This window comes from Orycteropus afer, unplaced genomic scaffold (assembly GCF_000298275.1).
Source record: "Orycteropus afer afer isolate SDZICR_OR568_19922 unplaced genomic scaffold, OryAfe1.0 scaffold00015, whole genome shotgun sequence".
Taxonomy (NCBI): domain Eukaryota; kingdom Metazoa; phylum Chordata; class Mammalia; order Tubulidentata; family Orycteropodidae; genus Orycteropus; species Orycteropus afer.
In genome coordinates, this window is record NW_006921602.1 from 8,272,488 (window position 1) to 8,290,812 (window position 18,325).

General features: G+C 38.0%; 1 protein-coding gene across 1 annotated transcript in view; it reads right to left on the bottom strand.

Annotated features, from left to right (window-relative positions):
• The window catches only part of IQCH (IQ motif containing H), a 379,945-nt gene that overhangs the window by 356,938 nt on the left and 4,682 nt on the right, over positions 1-18,325 (bottom strand). Inside the window, exons 2-3 of the mRNA XM_042783268.1 lie at positions 18,088-18,210; positions 16,892-16,986 (exon numbers count right to left, since the gene is read on the bottom strand). Coding sequence (XP_042639202.1) covers positions 16,892-16,986; positions 18,088-18,099 — 107 coding nt within the window. The 5' untranslated portion in view covers positions 18,100-18,210. The remainder of the gene's footprint in view (positions 1-16,891; positions 16,987-18,087; positions 18,211-18,325) is intronic.

Here is an 18,325-nt window from a genome sequence, read left to right on the forward strand (position 1 = left end):
GAGGAGTGGCTGGTGGGTTTGAACCGCCAGCCTTCTGGTTAGCAGTCAAGTGCCTTAGGCACTATGCTACCAGAGCTCCTTTTATAAAGCTATAAGCTATAAATTAAGCAATGCAAATCAGAATAAGGTTTTATTTATTTATTTATTGTACTTTGGGTGCAATTTACAGAGCAGAATTTATTTTACATTCAACAGTTCGTGTACATTTGGTTTCACTCCCTGATTACCATCTCCAACCCTAACCCACTTTCCTCCTCTTGCTTCCCTGTGGACACCCCCACCCTGTGCCCTTCTTAATTATGCACTCCTGTCTGTCCAACTCTCCCTCCATGTGAATGCTGCCCCTCTGGTGCCCCACGGTTGATTGCCCTAAGAGGTGTATCTCCATAGAGTGGGTGGGTGAATTGCCCTGGGTTGGGTGTCCTGCATGTTTGTCTTTCTACTGCTGAGCTAAAAGCCAGTCCTTGGGAGTGAGTCCTATCCCTGATCCAAAGTTTACCCCAGGGCCATAATCTTGGGGATCCCACCTGACTCCATCCAACTACTAATTCTGGTTGTTATTGTGTTTTTGAATTTTGTTCCACATTTTTCCTCCCACTCTATCCAGAATTTCCAGTTTTGATCCCTTCCTGAGTGGTTGGCATTGGTAACCAGGCATCAACTAGTTCTTCTGGTCTCGAGTTCCATCATATCCTTGGACTAATTGTTTTCAAATGCCCTTGATTTTCTTCACTCTTCTTCATTTCAGACAAGAGGAGACCATTACATGCATATTAGATGCCCACTCAAAAGCTTTTAAGACCCCAATCGCTACTCACCAAAGTAGGTGGTGGAACAAGATTTTTATGTACCATGTTGTGCCAGTTGAGCCTGGTGTCTCCCAATACCATGGTCCTGAGTCGGCAGGCCCGGTTGGATGATGTTCTTGATGTCATCCCACAATTCCTCTGGTTTTCAGTCATTGGTATTCAATGCATCAAATCTATTCTTTAGGTGGTCTCTAAATTCTGAAGAGATATAATCAAGGTCATACTTTGGCTTTCATGGACTTGTTTTAATTGTCTTCAGCTTCAACTTGAACTTGCATATGAGCAACTGATGGTCTGTTCCACAGTCAGCTCTTGGCCTTGTTTTGGCTGAAGAGATTGAGCTTCTCCATAGCCTCTTTTCACAGATGTAGTTGATCTGACTCCTGTGTACCCCATCTGGCAAAGTCCACATGTATAGCTGTCATTTGTATTGTTGAAAAAAAGGCATCTGTAATGAATAAGCTCTTGGTCTTGCAAAATTCTATCATGCAATCTCCAGTGTTATTTCTATCACCAAGACCATATTTTCCAACTACCATTGACTCTTCTTTGTTTCCAACTTTTGCATACCAATTACCAGTGATAATCAGCACATCTTGATTGCATGTTTGGTCAATTTCAGACTGCAGAAGTTGGTAAAAATCTTCAATTTCCTTGTCTTTGGCTTTGGTGGTTGATGCATAAATTTGAATAGTAGTAGTATTTACTGGTCTTCCTTGGAGGTGCATGGATATTATCCTTTCACTGACAGCATTGCACTTCAGGATAGATATTGAAACATTCTTTGTGATGATGAATGCCATGTCATTCCTCCTCAATTTGTCATTCCTAGTATAGTAGATCAAATGGTTGTCTGATTCAAAATGGCCCAAACCTGTCCATTTCAGCTCACTAATGTCTAGGATATCAATCTTTATGCATTCCATTTCATTTTTGACAACTTCCAATTTTCCTAGATTTATACTTCACACATTCCATCTTCCAATTATTAACGGATGTTTGCAGCTGTTTCTTGCCCTTTTGAGTCGTGTCACATCAGCAAACAGAGGTCCTGAAAGCTTTACTCTATCCACATCGTTAAGGTCAGCTCTACTCTGAGGAGGCAGCTCTTCCTCAGTCATATTTTGAGTGCCTTCCAACTTGAGGGGTTCATCTTCCAGCACTATATTGAACAATGTTTCAGGGTTATTCATAAAGTTTTCCACCAATATGTCAGACAGTGTTTCACTACTACTCATAAGGTTTTCACTGGCCAATTCTTTGAGAAGTGGATGGCCCCTTCCTTCTTCTGAGTCTGTCTTAGTCTGGAAGCTCCACTGAAACCTTGTCCACCATGGGTGACACTGCTGGTGTCAACTAGCCTAGCTTTTTTTTTTTTTTTTCCAACTAGCCTAGCTTTTATTAATATCTTTTATTTATTATCATAGTAGTACATGTATTCTCTAAATAATTTAGAAAATGACTGAAGAAATTAAAATTCTAAAGAAAAAAATCATCTCTAGTCTCACCAGGGACCAGTTCCTAGAGATGGACATCATGTTTGGTAAAGCAATCCCACTGGGGATCAGTCTCTGGAGAAAGATACATGTTTGGTAAAGTAGAGGGTCAGTGAAAAGAGGAAGACCCTCATGAGATGGATTTCCACAGTGGCTGCAACAATGGGTTTGAACATAGCAAGCGTTGTGAGGATGGTGCAGGACCAGACAGTGTTTCATTCTGTTGTACATGGTGTTGCTAGAAGTCAGAAGCTACTCGATGGCACCTAATAGTCCCACCACTCAGTCACAATCACTATTAATAGCATTGGTGTTTTGCCTTGCAAATACAATGATAGAATAGTTGCATTTCCTCAATTTGAATTAGGTAAGTTTAAAATAGCAATTTAAATACTGATAAAGTAAATTTTATGCACAAGATGTGGAATTATATAAATTTTCCATAATTTAAACATTTGCCAAAAACCACTTAATTTCAAAGTTGACTGACCGAGCAATTTGCAAACAACTGTTTATGCTATTGTCCCCATGGTGATGATACCCTTTCTGCAGGAAATAGAAATTCCAGCCAACCTTTGTTAGGCCAAATCATATAATATCTAAGTTTTAAATAAGTTTTCAAATATACAGGGATACATCTTTTACAGAGGATGCAAATATCCTGTATGTATGAATACCAGTGGATTCATGTGTGTGTGTGTGTGTGTATGTGAATATGAGTGTTTATGTGCATGTGACAGTGTTTGTATATGTATGTGAGTGTGTGGAGGAAGAGTATGTGGGTGTGTATGTGCAGGTATGCATGTGAGAGGGAGAGTGAGTATGTGTGTGTATTTACACAGATATATATAAACTATACTTCTGGCAACCCCTCAGTGAAACACAAATTCTAAGTATTTAATTATATTTTCTTCACTCTTTTGGGTAACAGATAGTATTCTGAAAAATTAGCACCATCAAAAGCATAGATATAGTAGGAAAAACATATGTTTCCAAGTCTGTCAAAATTCCTCTTGTCCAGAAACTGTTTGCTTGATATTTATTATTTGTATCAGAAAATATAAAAGGACTTTCCCATTGAACCTATCATAAATGAAGTAACAGAATAATGACCATATGCCACCATAACATACAATTGCTGCCCCAAATGGAGCAATAAACCAAACCAAACCCACTGTCACTGAATTGACTCTGACTCATAGTGACCCCCATTGGGTTTCCAAGCTGGTAAATCTTTACAGAAGTAGATTGCCCTGTCTTCCTTCCAGTGGCTGGTTGGTTTGAACCACTAACCTTCTGGTTAGCTGTCAAATGCCTTAGGCACTGTGCCACATGAGCTCCTTAATGGGAGTAATTAACGGGGTCAAAACATTTAAACAACTTTAAAAAGGAGAGAGTTGTCAAAATACATCTGAAACTGCCACTTGCTAGTGTCCATACAGCTTGGCTTTGAGTTTTAGTGAAATTCATGAGGAGTCTAATGGCAATGAGTTTGGTTTAGGAGCTCTGGTGGCGTAGTGCCTAAGGCATTTGACTGCTAACCACCAGCCACTCCTCTGGAGGTTGGGCAATCTACGTCCATAGTGGTACTGCCTCAGAAACCCAAGGAGGAGTCGCTATGAGCCAGATCCAACTCCACGGCAGCGAATTTGGTTTGTTTTTTTGGTAAGGAGAAGTGAGCCATGCCAGCTTAGGAGTTCTGGAGTGCTTAAACAAATGAAAGAAATCCTAACTTTGGTTGGTGCTTGGAAGCTGTGGGTAGGTAATATATGACTTTCACTTAGCATTATTGTAAGAGAATAAAGACAGTAAAAACAAACACATCCTAGGAGTGTACTTATATATTATCATACATTTTCCTTTTTTATTGTGAAATACATCTACAGACCAGTGGATAAGACATATGTTTATATTTTGGATAATAATAATACACACCACCACACAAGTTAAGCAGAACATTTCTAGCACCCCAGAAGCACCCTTGTCATGTTCCTCTCTCTAAAATATATCCTCCCTCTCTGCTAAAGTTAGCCAGTATCCAGACCCTTGTGAAAATAATTTCCTGGTTCATCCATCCCTAGACAATACAGTTTTGCTCATTTTTTCAATTCTCTATGAATTTTAAAATGCTGAAACATGTTCATGTCTTAAGTCTTTCACTCAGCATTACCTTTGTGAGATTCATCTATGTTGTGTGGTTTGTGCATATACATTGATGTATATAATATTCTAAACCATTGCCATCAGGTGAATTCCAACTCATAGCGACATTATAGGACAGAGTAGAACTGCTCTAAAGAGCTTCTAAGGTTATATTATTTATAGGAACAGATGGCCAGGTCTTTCTCCTATAGAGCAGCTGGTGAGTTTCAACTGCCAACCTATAGGTTAACAGTCAGATGCTTAATCACAACACTACCAGGGTACCTACTAACATACTATATGATATATATTAATTGCTATTGTGCCAATGGGAGCTCTGGTAGCATAGTGGCTAAAACACTTGACTGCTAACCAGAAGGCTGGTGGTTCAAACCCACCAGCCACTCCTCAGAAGGAAGATGGGGCAATCTACTTCCGTAGTGATACTGCCTCAGAAACCCAAGGAGGGGTCGCTATGAGTCAGGTCCAACTCAATGGCAAACAACAACATTGTGCCAACATATTACATGACCAGACCATAATTTATCAATTCTACACAAAATGGGGATTTAGGTTGGTTCCTGTTTTTTGTCATTAAAAACAATGCTACCATAAACAATCAAGGATCTTATGGTGCACATGTGCATGAATTTTTCTAGGGTTGCACTATCCAAATTGGAGCCACTGGCACATGTGAATAAAGCAACGTCATCATAAAAAAATAAAATACTGAAGTTGTCCAGAATTTCATTTTACTTGTTCTACAATCAACACCCATAAAAACTTGTTGTTGTTATGTGCCGTCAAGTCAGACCCGACTCATAGCAAGATTAAATAAAATTAAAACTCACTTCCTTAGTCATACTAGCTATATTTCAAATGCTCAAGAGCCTCTGTACAGATATATAGAACATTTCCATCACTTCATTAAGTTCTACTAGACAGTGTTGCTCTAAGGAATACACCTAGCACTGAAATTGGTGGGTCAACAACTATATGCATCTTCAGTATGGACTACTCTATCATAAGGAGCACATCTCCAAAATGAGTATACCAATGACACTCCCACCATTACTCCAAATTCCCATTACTTCAAATCTTCTCCAACATTTGGTAGTGTCAAATTCTTTTCCAACAGAGTGGATATATGATTTTTTGGTTTCTGTTTTGAATTGTGAATCTGGGCTAAACCCTGGACCTTTTTTATCCTTCCTCCTACTCACACATTTTTCAAAGGATATATTTGATCATTTTAACACATAACACATTTTATTTTTCTTTCATGTGTTAAGTACCACATAATTTTGTTGTTAGTTGCCACTCAGTCACATAAAGTAGTCATAAAATAATTGTGCTATTTCTTTTTTTTTTTTAATTGTGCTATTTCTTGATAGAAAAAGTTTAATTATATGACTATGGCTTGATAGTTAAGAGTACTGGATTTGAATCCCAGCTCCACCATTTTGAGGTGGGGGAATAGGGTAACTTTTTACTATGATTTGGGTGAAATTTTGCAAAGCAGATTTGTTTTACATTCAACAGTCCATACACATTTTATTTTGTTGCACTGGTTACACTCCTCACAGTGGAATAGCTCTCTTCCCTCTTCCCAGTGGTTACCCTTTCCCTGTGTCCTTCTTGCCTTTGCAGTCCTGATCCCCTTTCTCTCTGTGCAAATGCTGCCCTTCTGATCTCCCATGGTAGATTGTTCTAACAAGTACATCTCCCTGGAATATGTGTTGAGCTTGTAGGCCTATCCATCATCTGGCTGAGAGTTAAGTCACGGGAATGAGTTCAATTCTACATTTGAAGTGTGACTCAGGGTCAGTCTAAGGAGCTTCACCAGTCTCTATGAGGTCCATCAGCCTGGTCTTTCTTATGATTTTTAGTTTTATTCCATGCTTTTCTCCCACTTTATCCAGGATCTCCAATTTGATTCCTTTCCAAGTAGTTGGCATTGGTAGCTGGGTACCATCTAGTTCCTCTGATCTCAGGGACATATAGGCTGAGGTTGTTACGAGCCATTAGTTCTTTGGACTAACTATTTCCATGCATCTTTGATTATTTTCACTCTTCTTTGCTCTGGACAAGAAGAGACCAATAGCTGCATGTTAGATGGCCACTTGCAAGCTTTCAAAACCCCAGTGGCTACTCACCAAAGTAAGATGCAGAACAACATTTTTATATACCATATTGTGCCAATTGATATTGATGTCCCCCACAACCATGGTCCCCAACCTGCAGGTCTAGCAACTCACTTCCTCAAGGTGCTTAGTTGTAGCTAAGAAGTTATCCTAACTTTGGCTCCTGTTATGTTTCAACTGCATATGGATATTTTCATAGCACATACAAACATATGTAGGAATATTATCTGTCAAACCTATGTATTGCCATGGGTACATTCCCATTTGCCTATCCATACCTGATCTTTCCTGTCTATCTATATAATCACCTGTAGATTAGTGTTTGCTGTTACTCATAATGCAATATTGTATATGCAATAGTATTTGCTTTTATTGTCTGTACCTCTTGTGCACCTCTCCATCTTCCTTTTCCTTAGTAACATTGTGCCAGTCACATGTTTTTGATATATTGCTTTTCCCTTCATCCATATCAAACCTGTCTTTTAACCATCTATTTTCACTCCCTTCCTTCTCCTCCCATCCCTGGCAACCAGTAAAGAAAATTTCCTTCCCTGCATAAACTTTTCCTTGGCTTTTTATAATAATGGACTCATACAATATTTGTCTTTCTGTGACTGACTTTATTTCACTCAGCATGATGTCTTCCAAGTTTATCCACATTATGAGGTGATTTGCTGATTCTTCATTATTCCTTAATGCTGCACAGTATTCTTTCCATTGTGTGTATGTATCATAGTTTGGTTATCCATTCATCTGCTGATGGGCAGTTAGGTTGTTTCCATTTCTTTGCTATTATAAATAGTGCTGTGATGAACACAGGTGTGCATCTATCTATGTCCTGGATCTTACTTCTAGGATATATTCCTAGTATTGGGATTGCTGGATCAAATGGCATTTCTATTTCCAACTTTTTAAGGAGATGCCATACAATTTTCCACAGTAGTTGTACCATTTTACAGTCCCCCAGCAGTGTATGAGAGCTCCAATCCATCATTTTTCAGCTGTTCAACCTTAGGAAACTCAAGTAATTTAAAAAATCTGCAATAGATGTTGAATTTTACTAAATGCCTATTCATCACTGATGGAGATAATTACATTCTTTTTTAACTTACTAATACAGCAAGTTATAGTAATACAGTTCCTCTTAGCAGAACTTCTTATATTCATGAAATGAAGCTTTCTTGTTTTTCATGCATTATTCTACTAATATATATGATTTCAACTGCATAATTAGTAAGTAGAATTGATCTGTGGTTATTTTTGGTACTTTCTTTGTCAGATTTAAATATCAATTATTCAATAATATTTTGTTGAGCAGCTGCTATATCAGGAAGTATACTGATGCTGGATAAAGAATGATAAAAATCAAATAAAGAGGGGCAGGCATTTCCACTGCCCCTTTTCTCCAGGCTCCTGAAGACTCAGAGGAAGGGAGGGCAGGCATTCGTTCATCTTCCATTCCACAGGTATTTATTAGGTGTCTCTTGTGCTCTGGGCATGGGCAAAACTTGTCATCTCTGCCATCAAGGAGATTATAGTCTAGTAGCAAGAGACAGTTCTGTGTAATAATGCAAGAGGTGGTCATTCCAACAGAACAAGAGGATACTGTGTGATTTAAAACCAGTAAAGGTGTGTGCAAAGGGTGTACTCTTTCACCATACTTAATTCAATCTGTGTGTTAAGCAAATAATTTGAGAAGCTGGACTATATGAAGAAAATGGCATGGAATTGGAGGAAGACTCATTAACAACCTGCAATACACAGATGACGCAACTCTGCTTGCTGAAAGTGAAAAGGACTTAAAGCTCTTATTGATGAAGATCAAAGACTACAGCTTTCAGTATGGATTACACCCCAATATAAAGAAAACAAAAATCTTCACAACTGAACCAATAAGCAACGTCATCATAAAAAAATAAAATACTGAAGTTGTCAAGAATTTCATTTTACTTGTTCTACAATCAACACCCTAAAAGCTTGTTGTTGTTGTTGTTATGTGCCATTGAGTCAGACCCGACTCATAGCAACCCCTCCTTGGGTTGCCGAGGCAGTATCACTACGGAAGTAGGATTGCCCAACCTTCCTTCCGAGGAGTGGCTGGTAGGTTTGAACCACCAACCTTCTGGTTAGCAGTCAAGTGCCTTAGGCACTCTGCTACCAGAGCTCCCACCCATAAAAACAGCAGCCAAGAAATCAAACATTGTATTGCATTGGGCAAATCTGCTGCAAAAGACCTCTTTAAGGTGTTAAAAAGCAAATATGTCACTTTGAGGACTAAGATGTGTCTGACTCAAGTCATGGTCTTTTCAATCATCTTATATGCGTGCAGAAACTGGATAATGAATAAGGAAGACCATGGAACTGATGTATTTGAATTTTGGCATTGGCAAAGAATATTGAATATACCACGGATGCCAGAAGAATGAACAAATCAGTCCTGGAAGAAGTAAAGCCAGAAAGTTCCTTAGAAACAAGGATGGTGAGACTTCAGCTCACGTACTTCGGATATGTCACATGAGGGACAAGTTCCTGGAGAAGGAAATGTAGAGGGTCAGTGAAAAAGAGGAAGACCCTCAACAAGATGTATTGACACAGTGGCTGCATCAGTGGGCTTGTCAAACACAGTACTGATTGTGAGGTTGGAGCAGGACTAGGCAGTGTTGCACAGTGTTGTTCATAGGGTCGCTATCAATCAGAACTGATTTGATGGCACCTAACACCACCACCACCAATATGATGAGTATTCTGCAGAAAGAGCCTTAGCCATAAATGTTATTTAGTTTTTCCCCTCCTGGTGATAAAAAATAGCATCATATACACAAAAGATTTGTTGTTCTTAGAAAGTTGCCTTGTTCTGCCAGATAGGTTTATGCTTTTAGGATTAGATTTCAAGTGAAGAAAACATTGCTGAGTTGTTGTTCAGTTTTTCACGGGTTGTACATTCATTTTCATAAAAACACTATAGGCAAGTATGGAGTATTGAAACTTCCAGTGGCACCTATAAGAGGCTTTCCACACAACTGTATGTGCCCTCACCCCTGGAGAACCTCACTTTGCTTTTCTTGAAAAACCTCACTTTGCTTTTCTTGAAAATGTATTCTTTTTTGTTTTCCATCTTAAAGCTATTGTTCTGAAATCTTGTTCAAATCAACCCCCGCTGAATCCTCTGTCCTTAGTTTCGCACTTAGAATTCAGAGATCTCATAACTTGTGCACATATTTACACTTTAATAACATAAGTTGTAGATGGAATAGTAATGATCTGAAAATGCAATTTAATAGCAAACTTTACCAGCATTAACCAACACTATTATGCACAATCTATCATCTTTATAAACCTAATATATATTTTTTCTTCACTCGTGTTGCAGTTCATTGAGTCCTCCAGAGGGGCCTCTGGGACCTCTTTCTGGTAGCAATGCCCAGGGGAGTTACTTGCTCAAAGGAACAATGGCTGAATGATATCACAGGAAAATGTTAAGGGCATGGGCCTGGAAGTGGGTTACCTTACTTCCACTCATATTTCATAGGCCAGAAAGCCTTTGGACACATGATACCCAATCTAACTTTTAGGGAGGTTGAGAAATACAGACTTCCAAGTGCCCAGGAAGAGGAAATGGTGAGGTGAACACTTAATATGGACTCCATCACACTTCTTAAACATGCTTTGCCAGTTTCCGCCCCATGCCCAGCCTTTACTTGCACTGGGCTTTTGCCTAACTGACTATTTTTCAAAATTAAGATAAAATTTACATAAAGTGAAATGCAAGGCTCTTAAGTGTATCCTGTAATGAGATACAGAGCATTTTCATTACCCTCAGAAAATTCAACCGTGACCACTTCTAGTCAATCTCCACCTCCCATAAGCAACCACTATTCAGCTTTTTATCAACAGTTTTTTACTTTTGTATTTTGACATGATTTCAGACTTAGAAAATACATTGCAAGAATAGTAGAAAAATTCCTGTACCCTTCATACAAATTTTAACATTTTACATTTGCTTGACCCTTTCTTTCTCTATATATATGTGTAATTATTATATGTATCTTTGAACTGTTTGAAACAGTAGTAGTATGATATACTACAAATTACTTTATCTATTCTCTACTGATATTTGTTTTTTCCCTAATTTTTTAGTTATTATGAATAAAGCTATTAACACTATTGTACAAATCTTTTTGTGAAATTGCTGGGCTATAGAATAGGCATATGATTAACTTAATGAAAAACTGTCTGCCAAAGTGGTTGAACCACTTTTTAGCAGGTTCTCCACACGTAGTAGTAATGTATGAGAGTACCAGTTGTAACACATCTTTGCCACCATTTGGTGTGTGGTCAGTCTTTTTTAATTTTAGCCCTTGTGGATGTGAAATAGTGTATTATTGAGGTTTTAATTTGCATTTCCTGACATTTAATGCTGTGGAGCATCTTTTCACGGCACACGGTTTATTGAACAGTCCTATCTTTTCTCTTGCAAAGTGTCTAGTCAAGTCTTCCGTACATCTGTTTATTGGCTTTCCTTTCTTATGATTGCTTTGTTGAAGTTCCTTATTTATTCTGGGAGTGAGTCCCCAGTTTTTTCTGTAGTATTTGGTTAGGTTACAATGGGTGTAGTGTAAAAGTTTGTTTTATTAAGCTGACCCTTTTTTGGTCCTTTGGCCAGAAAAGAGCAAGTTTTTGTTGGGGCTTGTTCGTCTGTCCCTCTTGGCATTTCTGGGTCGCTGGGTTCTTCAGCTCCAAGTCTGGGATGTATGAGGCAAAAGGAAACCCAGGGAACTCTCCACTTTGTCATTCTTTGTGTCCCAAGTGCTTAGATGATCTACCTTCTCTCCACTTTTCAGAGTCTTCTTATGTGCTTTATATATAATGTTTAGGGTTTTTATTTTTACTTAGCAGGAACCATAGGTAAGTCTCCTGGTGTATTTCTTTTGAATTCTTTTACTTCCATGGATTATGTGTTTAGATGTGGATCTAGACACATACACATAAAAAATTGTGATACAATTTGTTTTCACTCAACATATACTGTGAGAATTTTTCCATGTCACTAACATTTCTTCAACAATATCAGTTTTAATAGTTACATAGTAATCTATCACATGAATATGTTATAATGGATTTTATAATTATTTTATTGTTGACATTGAGGATATTTCCATTATTGCTATTATATATAATGCTGAAATGAAGAACTTCATAACAAATTCATTTATGTGTTTGCTTACATCCCAATGATAGATTCTTAGAGGTACAACTACTAAATTAAAAAAAAAAAAAAAAAGAAATCTTCTACCATGTTGAATATTGCCTTTAACAAGTCAATTTATACCTCACTGGTAGTGTAATACTGCTCACATCTCACTCATCCTCATCAGCATTGAGTACTATGGCAGATTTGGATTATTTTTTTGCTAATTTGTAAAGCACAAAATAGTGGTATATCGTTTAATTTGCATGTCTAGTGTATCTTAACAGTTCTCTGTGGTTCATTTGTATTTCATCCATCACCATATCAGTAAGTATGGTTCACATAGTCACTGGTTATTTGCATTTCTATGAGTAGTCTACTAGTGTTCTTTTGTCTATGTCCAGTTTTTTTCTATTAACTGATAAGATCTCTTTGTACTTAGGAATATTAGCTATTTTTGGTTATATCTGTTATAACTGTTTCTTCCAGTTTGTTGTTTCTCCTTTTATTTTATGATGTGTTTTTTGTTTTTCTTTTGACAATTCCTGCACAAAATGTTCCGTGATAGCAGTTACGCTCTTCACGAAGCACGGACATCCTCATGATTTCCGTTCTGGTTTTCCCATTTCCATGAGTGTCGTTTTTCTGCCTCCTTAACTTCTCATCTTTGTTTTAAAGTAATTGTTAAGTACAGTATCATTTAGATGATTTTCTTAAAGCAGCACAATACTCACAAGTGATATTCTTTATTTTGTGAGCCAATCTGTTATTTAACTAAAACTGACCTCAGAGGTTAGTTTTGCTTCGAGGTTTAAAGAATAACTCAAGACAAAAGTCTTGGGAAGTACTTCAGTCTCAATCAGCCCAGTAATTTTTTTTTCCCAAAGAATTTGAGGTTCTGTTCCACATTTTTCTCCCATTCTATCAGGATCCATCTATTGTGGCCCTAATCCAAATGGTGGATAGACGTAGCCTGGCATCATCTAGTTCTGGTCTCAGGATAGAGGCGGCTATGGTTCGTGTAGACAACAGGTTAGTCCTACAGACTAGTGTTTTTGTTGAATCTTTAGTTTTGTTCTTTCTCTTTTGCTCCAAACTAGTAAAGATCAACAGATGGCTATAATGTGTTTTTAAAATTATTTTTGTTGGAAAAAAAATTCAAACCCACAGAAAAATTAAAAGAAAGAATATCCAAATACTAACCTAGATTACCAAATGTTAACATCTTGTTGGGAGTTCTGGGAGCATAGTGCCTAAGGCACTTGACTGCTCACCAGAAGGCTGGCGGTTCAAACCCACCAGCCACTCCTCCGAAGGAAGGTTGGCAATCTACTTCCATAGGGATACCGCCTTGGAAACCCAATGAGGGGTCACTATGAGCCAGAGTCGCTATGAGTTGGGTCCAACTCATCGGCACATAACAACAACATCTTGTTACTGCTTCACCTATCTCTCTTTGTGATAAGAATATACCATGTTCTGTAGAACTTGGATTTGTGTACTGCATTGTAACAATCCAGAATAGAGTGGATTCAAAGTGCTTCAATAATTGAGTAAAAATGTACCTCTTATTCTTTACTTTTCATTTAACAGAAACCTCTTTGTTTCCTCCCACTGCTTCTCACTAGTATTTATTTGCTTTGTTCTTATTTGTTTGTTTTTTTCAAATACCCATACAACAGAGTATAAATGAAGATTTCTATGCAGTTCTGATAGTGCTGGTACAGATGGTAGTCACCCTCCTAGTGTCAATAAGCAAAGCATGGTCGTTAAGAACAGTGTGAGCAGATATCACAAGCAATAAAATCTGTGAAAGCCAGCAATGACAGAGGAAGAACCACACTTTGACACTGAAGAAGAATCATTGCCAAAGTGGGGATAATAGTATCTCCACTACTTGATTTCACAAACTTATTTTGAAAACAATGTGAAAGCACTCTGAGCTCTTTGGAGAAAATATGCCATTTTGATAATGTCTTTATCATTGTTTTTTTTGCATGGCTGCTAGGAAAGTCTTGCATTTTCAGGCATCCAATATTATCACACACGTACCTACTGGGCTTTTGTCTCTATTAGACAAAACTACCAAATTTTCCCTTGAGCAATACTTGCTAAAAAGGAAAAACATCTTTTGTGAAAATTAGGCTTCCTGGTTTTCAGGCAGCTGTGGGGTAGAAGAATAAAAGATTGTAGACATCAGACCTGAATCGAATCAGGGCTTTACCACTGACCACCTGTGGGACCCAGGACTGGTTTACTTAATGTCTCTGAGCCTCAGTTTCCACAACTGTAAAAGGCAAAAGGTAAATACTTCATAAGTTAAAAAAAGTTTTTTGCAAACTTTGTGTTATGAAAATCCTGGTGACGATGATGAACAGCATGTTGATGATAATGAGGACGATGAGTGTGTCTTTGTTCCAAATTGTTTCTAAAGGTGTATCCAGGGGTAGTACTCATTTGGGAGGATTGCTCCTGAGTTTCGTACATTTCCAAAATATGAATCCCCATATATCTGAAGAAAATTGATTCTTGGTTACTCTAAGAGATCTACATTCCTTATCACATACCTCCTGCTCCTAAAAAGTTGCTGCCCCAGGGCTTTTGGCCTCTGACACTCCATCAGCCTCACAGTTTGTACAGACATTAGAAATTATTGCCAGTCTGATGGCCAGGTCCCACTCCTGACTCAATCCCAGTGCAAGCTTAGTCCCATTCCAGTATTAGGCTTCTGATCTTACAGAGGCAAGCCATCTGTGTGGTCAAAAGTGAGCCACAGTTGTCCCAGGAATTCCAAGCACAGATTTTTTTGACGAAGAAACATCCAGGCCCTATCTGGGAGCTGGTGAAAGAGAAGGGGAATGAAATTGAGGACCATCACTCTAGACCTGTGGTCTCTCAAATAAGCAGCCCACATCCCAGGCAATATATAGAACAAGGCTCTTTGACGTGTGAAGCATGTTGTTGTTGTCAGGTGCCATCCAGTCAGCTCCGACTCATAGTGATCCTATGTACAACAGAATGAAACACTGTCAGTTCTGTGCCAGCCTTACAATCTTTGCTATGACCAAAACCAACATTGCAGCCACTGTGTCAATACATCTTGTTGAGGGCCTTCCCCTTTTTCACCAACTCTCCACTTTACCAAGCATGATATCCTTCTCCATGGAATGATCCCTTCTGACAACATGACCAAAGTAGGTGAGATGAAGTATGGCCATTCTTGCCTCCAAGGAGCATTCCGGCTATCCTTCATCCAGGACAGATTTGTTAGTTCTTCTGGCAGTCCATGGTACTTTCCATATTCTTCACCAACACCACAAATCAAAAGCATCAACTCTTCTTCGGTCTTCCTAATTCACTGACCAGCTTTCACATGCATATGAGGTGACTGAAAATACCATGGCTTGGGTTAGACACACTTTAGTCTTCAAAGAGACATCTTTGCTCTTCAGCACTTTAAAGAGGTCTTTTGCAGCAGATTTGTCCAGTGCAATATGTCATCTGATATCCTGACTGCTGCTTCCAGGCATGTTGCTTACGGAACCAAGTAATATGAAATCTATGACAACTTCAATCTTTTCTCCATTTATCGTGATGCTGCTTATTGGTCCAGTTGTGAGGATTTTTGTTTTCTTTATGTTAAAATGTAAGCTATACTGCAGACTGCAGTCTTTAATCTTCATCAGTAAGTGCCTCAAGTCATCTTCACTTTCAAAAGCAAGGTTGTGTCATCTGCATATTGCAGGTTGTTAATGAGTCTTCCTCCTAATGTTGCATTCTTCTTCATAAAGTCCAGTTTCTCAGATTATTTGCTCAGCATACAGATTGAATAAGTATGGTGAATGGATACAACCCTGACATACTCCCTTCCTGATTTACGTAAGACATATACCAAATAAGAAATGAATAATAAGAGATTACTCTATACTACCACTTAATATGAAAGGAACCTTCATGGCACAATGGTTAAGCACTCAGGTACTAACCCAAAAGTTGGCAGTTTGAACCCACCAGTGGCTCCACGTCAGCAAAGACCTGGCGATCTGCTCTAGTAAGGATTACAGCCAAGGAAAGCGTATGGGGCAGTTCTGCTTTGTCATACAGGGTCACTAGGAGTCAGAACCAACTTGACAGCACACTACAACTGTTTCATATGCAGATTGTCACTGGATCCCTCTCATGGTCATGTCACCCACAGTTCTGGAGGTATCTTGAGAGTGGAGGCCCCATACCACAAAGGGGTGGACAGTGGGCCCAGCACTGATACCTCTGCTTTCAGAGCACTAGAACATACTGCAGTTGATGTGTGCCTGGGAGTAGGCTTATGGATTATATTATTTACTTTTAACTAAACTAAATCTGAAAAAAGTAGGCAAGGTGTCTTAAAAAGATTCCTGTAAAAAGAAATGCACTGTACTTTGAAGATAATGATAACAAGCATAAGTGAATATCAAAAAAAAAAAAAAAAAAAAGCAGAGCGGACACTTCTACTCCTAGCATGTTTGTCCCACTAGACTCTAAGTTCTTTGAGGTAGCGACCTTCTTTCGAATTCCACAAAGCCCCAGCCATGTGCTAGAACATCGTACAACCTAATTTAATACTTTTTTGACTTAAATGGGTCAAAAAGAAGATCTAATTCAGGATGCCAAAGATGATGACAGCTTTTGCAGGTTTTACTGTACTACATGAAGAATGTTTCAAGCAAGTTTTATTATTTTTGTTTTGTTTTATTTACACTGGATGCTAAAATCATCTTTACAGTAAAGCACGTAGGACATTCTAAAAACTAAATGAAGTACTATGTGATCTGAATTGTATAAATTGATGTGCATTAAAATCTTTCCTTTGAGGAACAAAATAGCTTCAAATCTAGGACCCTGAAATCACTGTCATGGTATAAAGCATTAGAACTTGCTAGAAGCAACCCCAAAATAAACATCATTAAAGTCCAAATTCTGCCATTAGCTTCTTATGTAAAATTTCCACTGAAATTAGTAGAGCAGTTATGAACAAAGCTAAGGTAATTCTGCCTTTACAGTCATCTCACCTGAGTGAGAAAAGTTATTTTTTATAGTATTTACTTTGGGCTCTACAATGGCTATTCTACTTACCATTTGGAAGCCTGAGGAGAATATAAGCTCTTGTCAGTAACAGGAGTCGTTAACACATGGTGGTTTACAACACTTAAATACTTCTCAATGTGCATCTGTTACGGAAAAGTAAAAATTCAGGCCATTATAGTGGACTTAGGATACTCAGCTAAATTTACTCCATTTCATTAGGTTAACACTCTGAATCGTGTAATTACGCCAAGAGACAACATGCTATGTGTTTAATACATGCCTAAGGTATCATTAGGCATCTCAAAGCCAAATTACTTTATCCCAAAAAGCATAATAAACAACTGAGATTCAAAGCTTGGGTGACCTGTAGCACTTTTCACAAATGAAACTGTGTATAATAGTCAGTAAATTGCTTAGCCAGGTAAATTTACTACGCAATACTGACATGGAATAATGTCTTTCTCCTATAGAGGCTCCATGTAACATCAGAGGAAAGAATCTGGCCCTTAGGTAACAGATTCTTTAAAATGGCCAATCCAAAGACTCCAGCTGGGTCCAGTCCTTTCACCACTAGGTAATATAGGACAACAACGTGTCAGTCTGAAGAGGCTACAAAACACCCTGCATTTCTCACAATCTCAGAGCTGTAGCTGAGATAACATCGTAGACTGAAAGTCTCAAGCAAGAGCAAAGACACTGACATAAGAGATCTAGCAGATGGAGATGGACCTTATTTGGAAGACAGACCTCATTATCTAATGCATCCTTGTTTCCTAAGTTATTATTATTCAGGTCTTAAGATTGGTTTCTCCATAGCCTTTAGATCCATCTGTCATGACGAAATCCCTATCTACTTTATTCCTCTGTTCCCAAATCAGTAGTTTTAGTTTTACCCACATGATTACAATATTATAAAAATGAATACTCTCAAAATATTTAAACCATTAGAGAAAAGTCAACTCTTATATTTTTAAAACCACATTTTAAGGATTGTCACTTCATAATTTTACCTTATCAACATCCCCTTTAAATTCTTTGTGGAATGAGTTGAGATATAAATAAAACAGTCAGCTAATAATTATCATTACCATTAGTAAAGGAACAGAATGAAAATGCTGATGATGATGGCCCCCTAAGTCCATCTGTTACAGAATTACACAGGGTCCTATGAGAACCACAATTTTCTTTTAGAAGAATCTTTGTCTCCTTCCAGAATTTTATTTAATGTCTAATGTTCTACTTACTCTTAACCCCATTTCAGTCCTTTCAATTGCTGTTTCAAGATTTTGAATGTCTAGAGTCTTTCCTTTTCCCTCAAGTGGGAATTTTGTTAATTTATCCTTTAATTGATAAAGATCTTCATGGACCTGCAGGTATGAAAAATGTAACATATTTAAAGAATACACATATAGCCCACCCACAACAGTTATTTATTGAAAAGGTTTATAGTATGCTTGAATTACTAGAGACAATGAAGTTGAT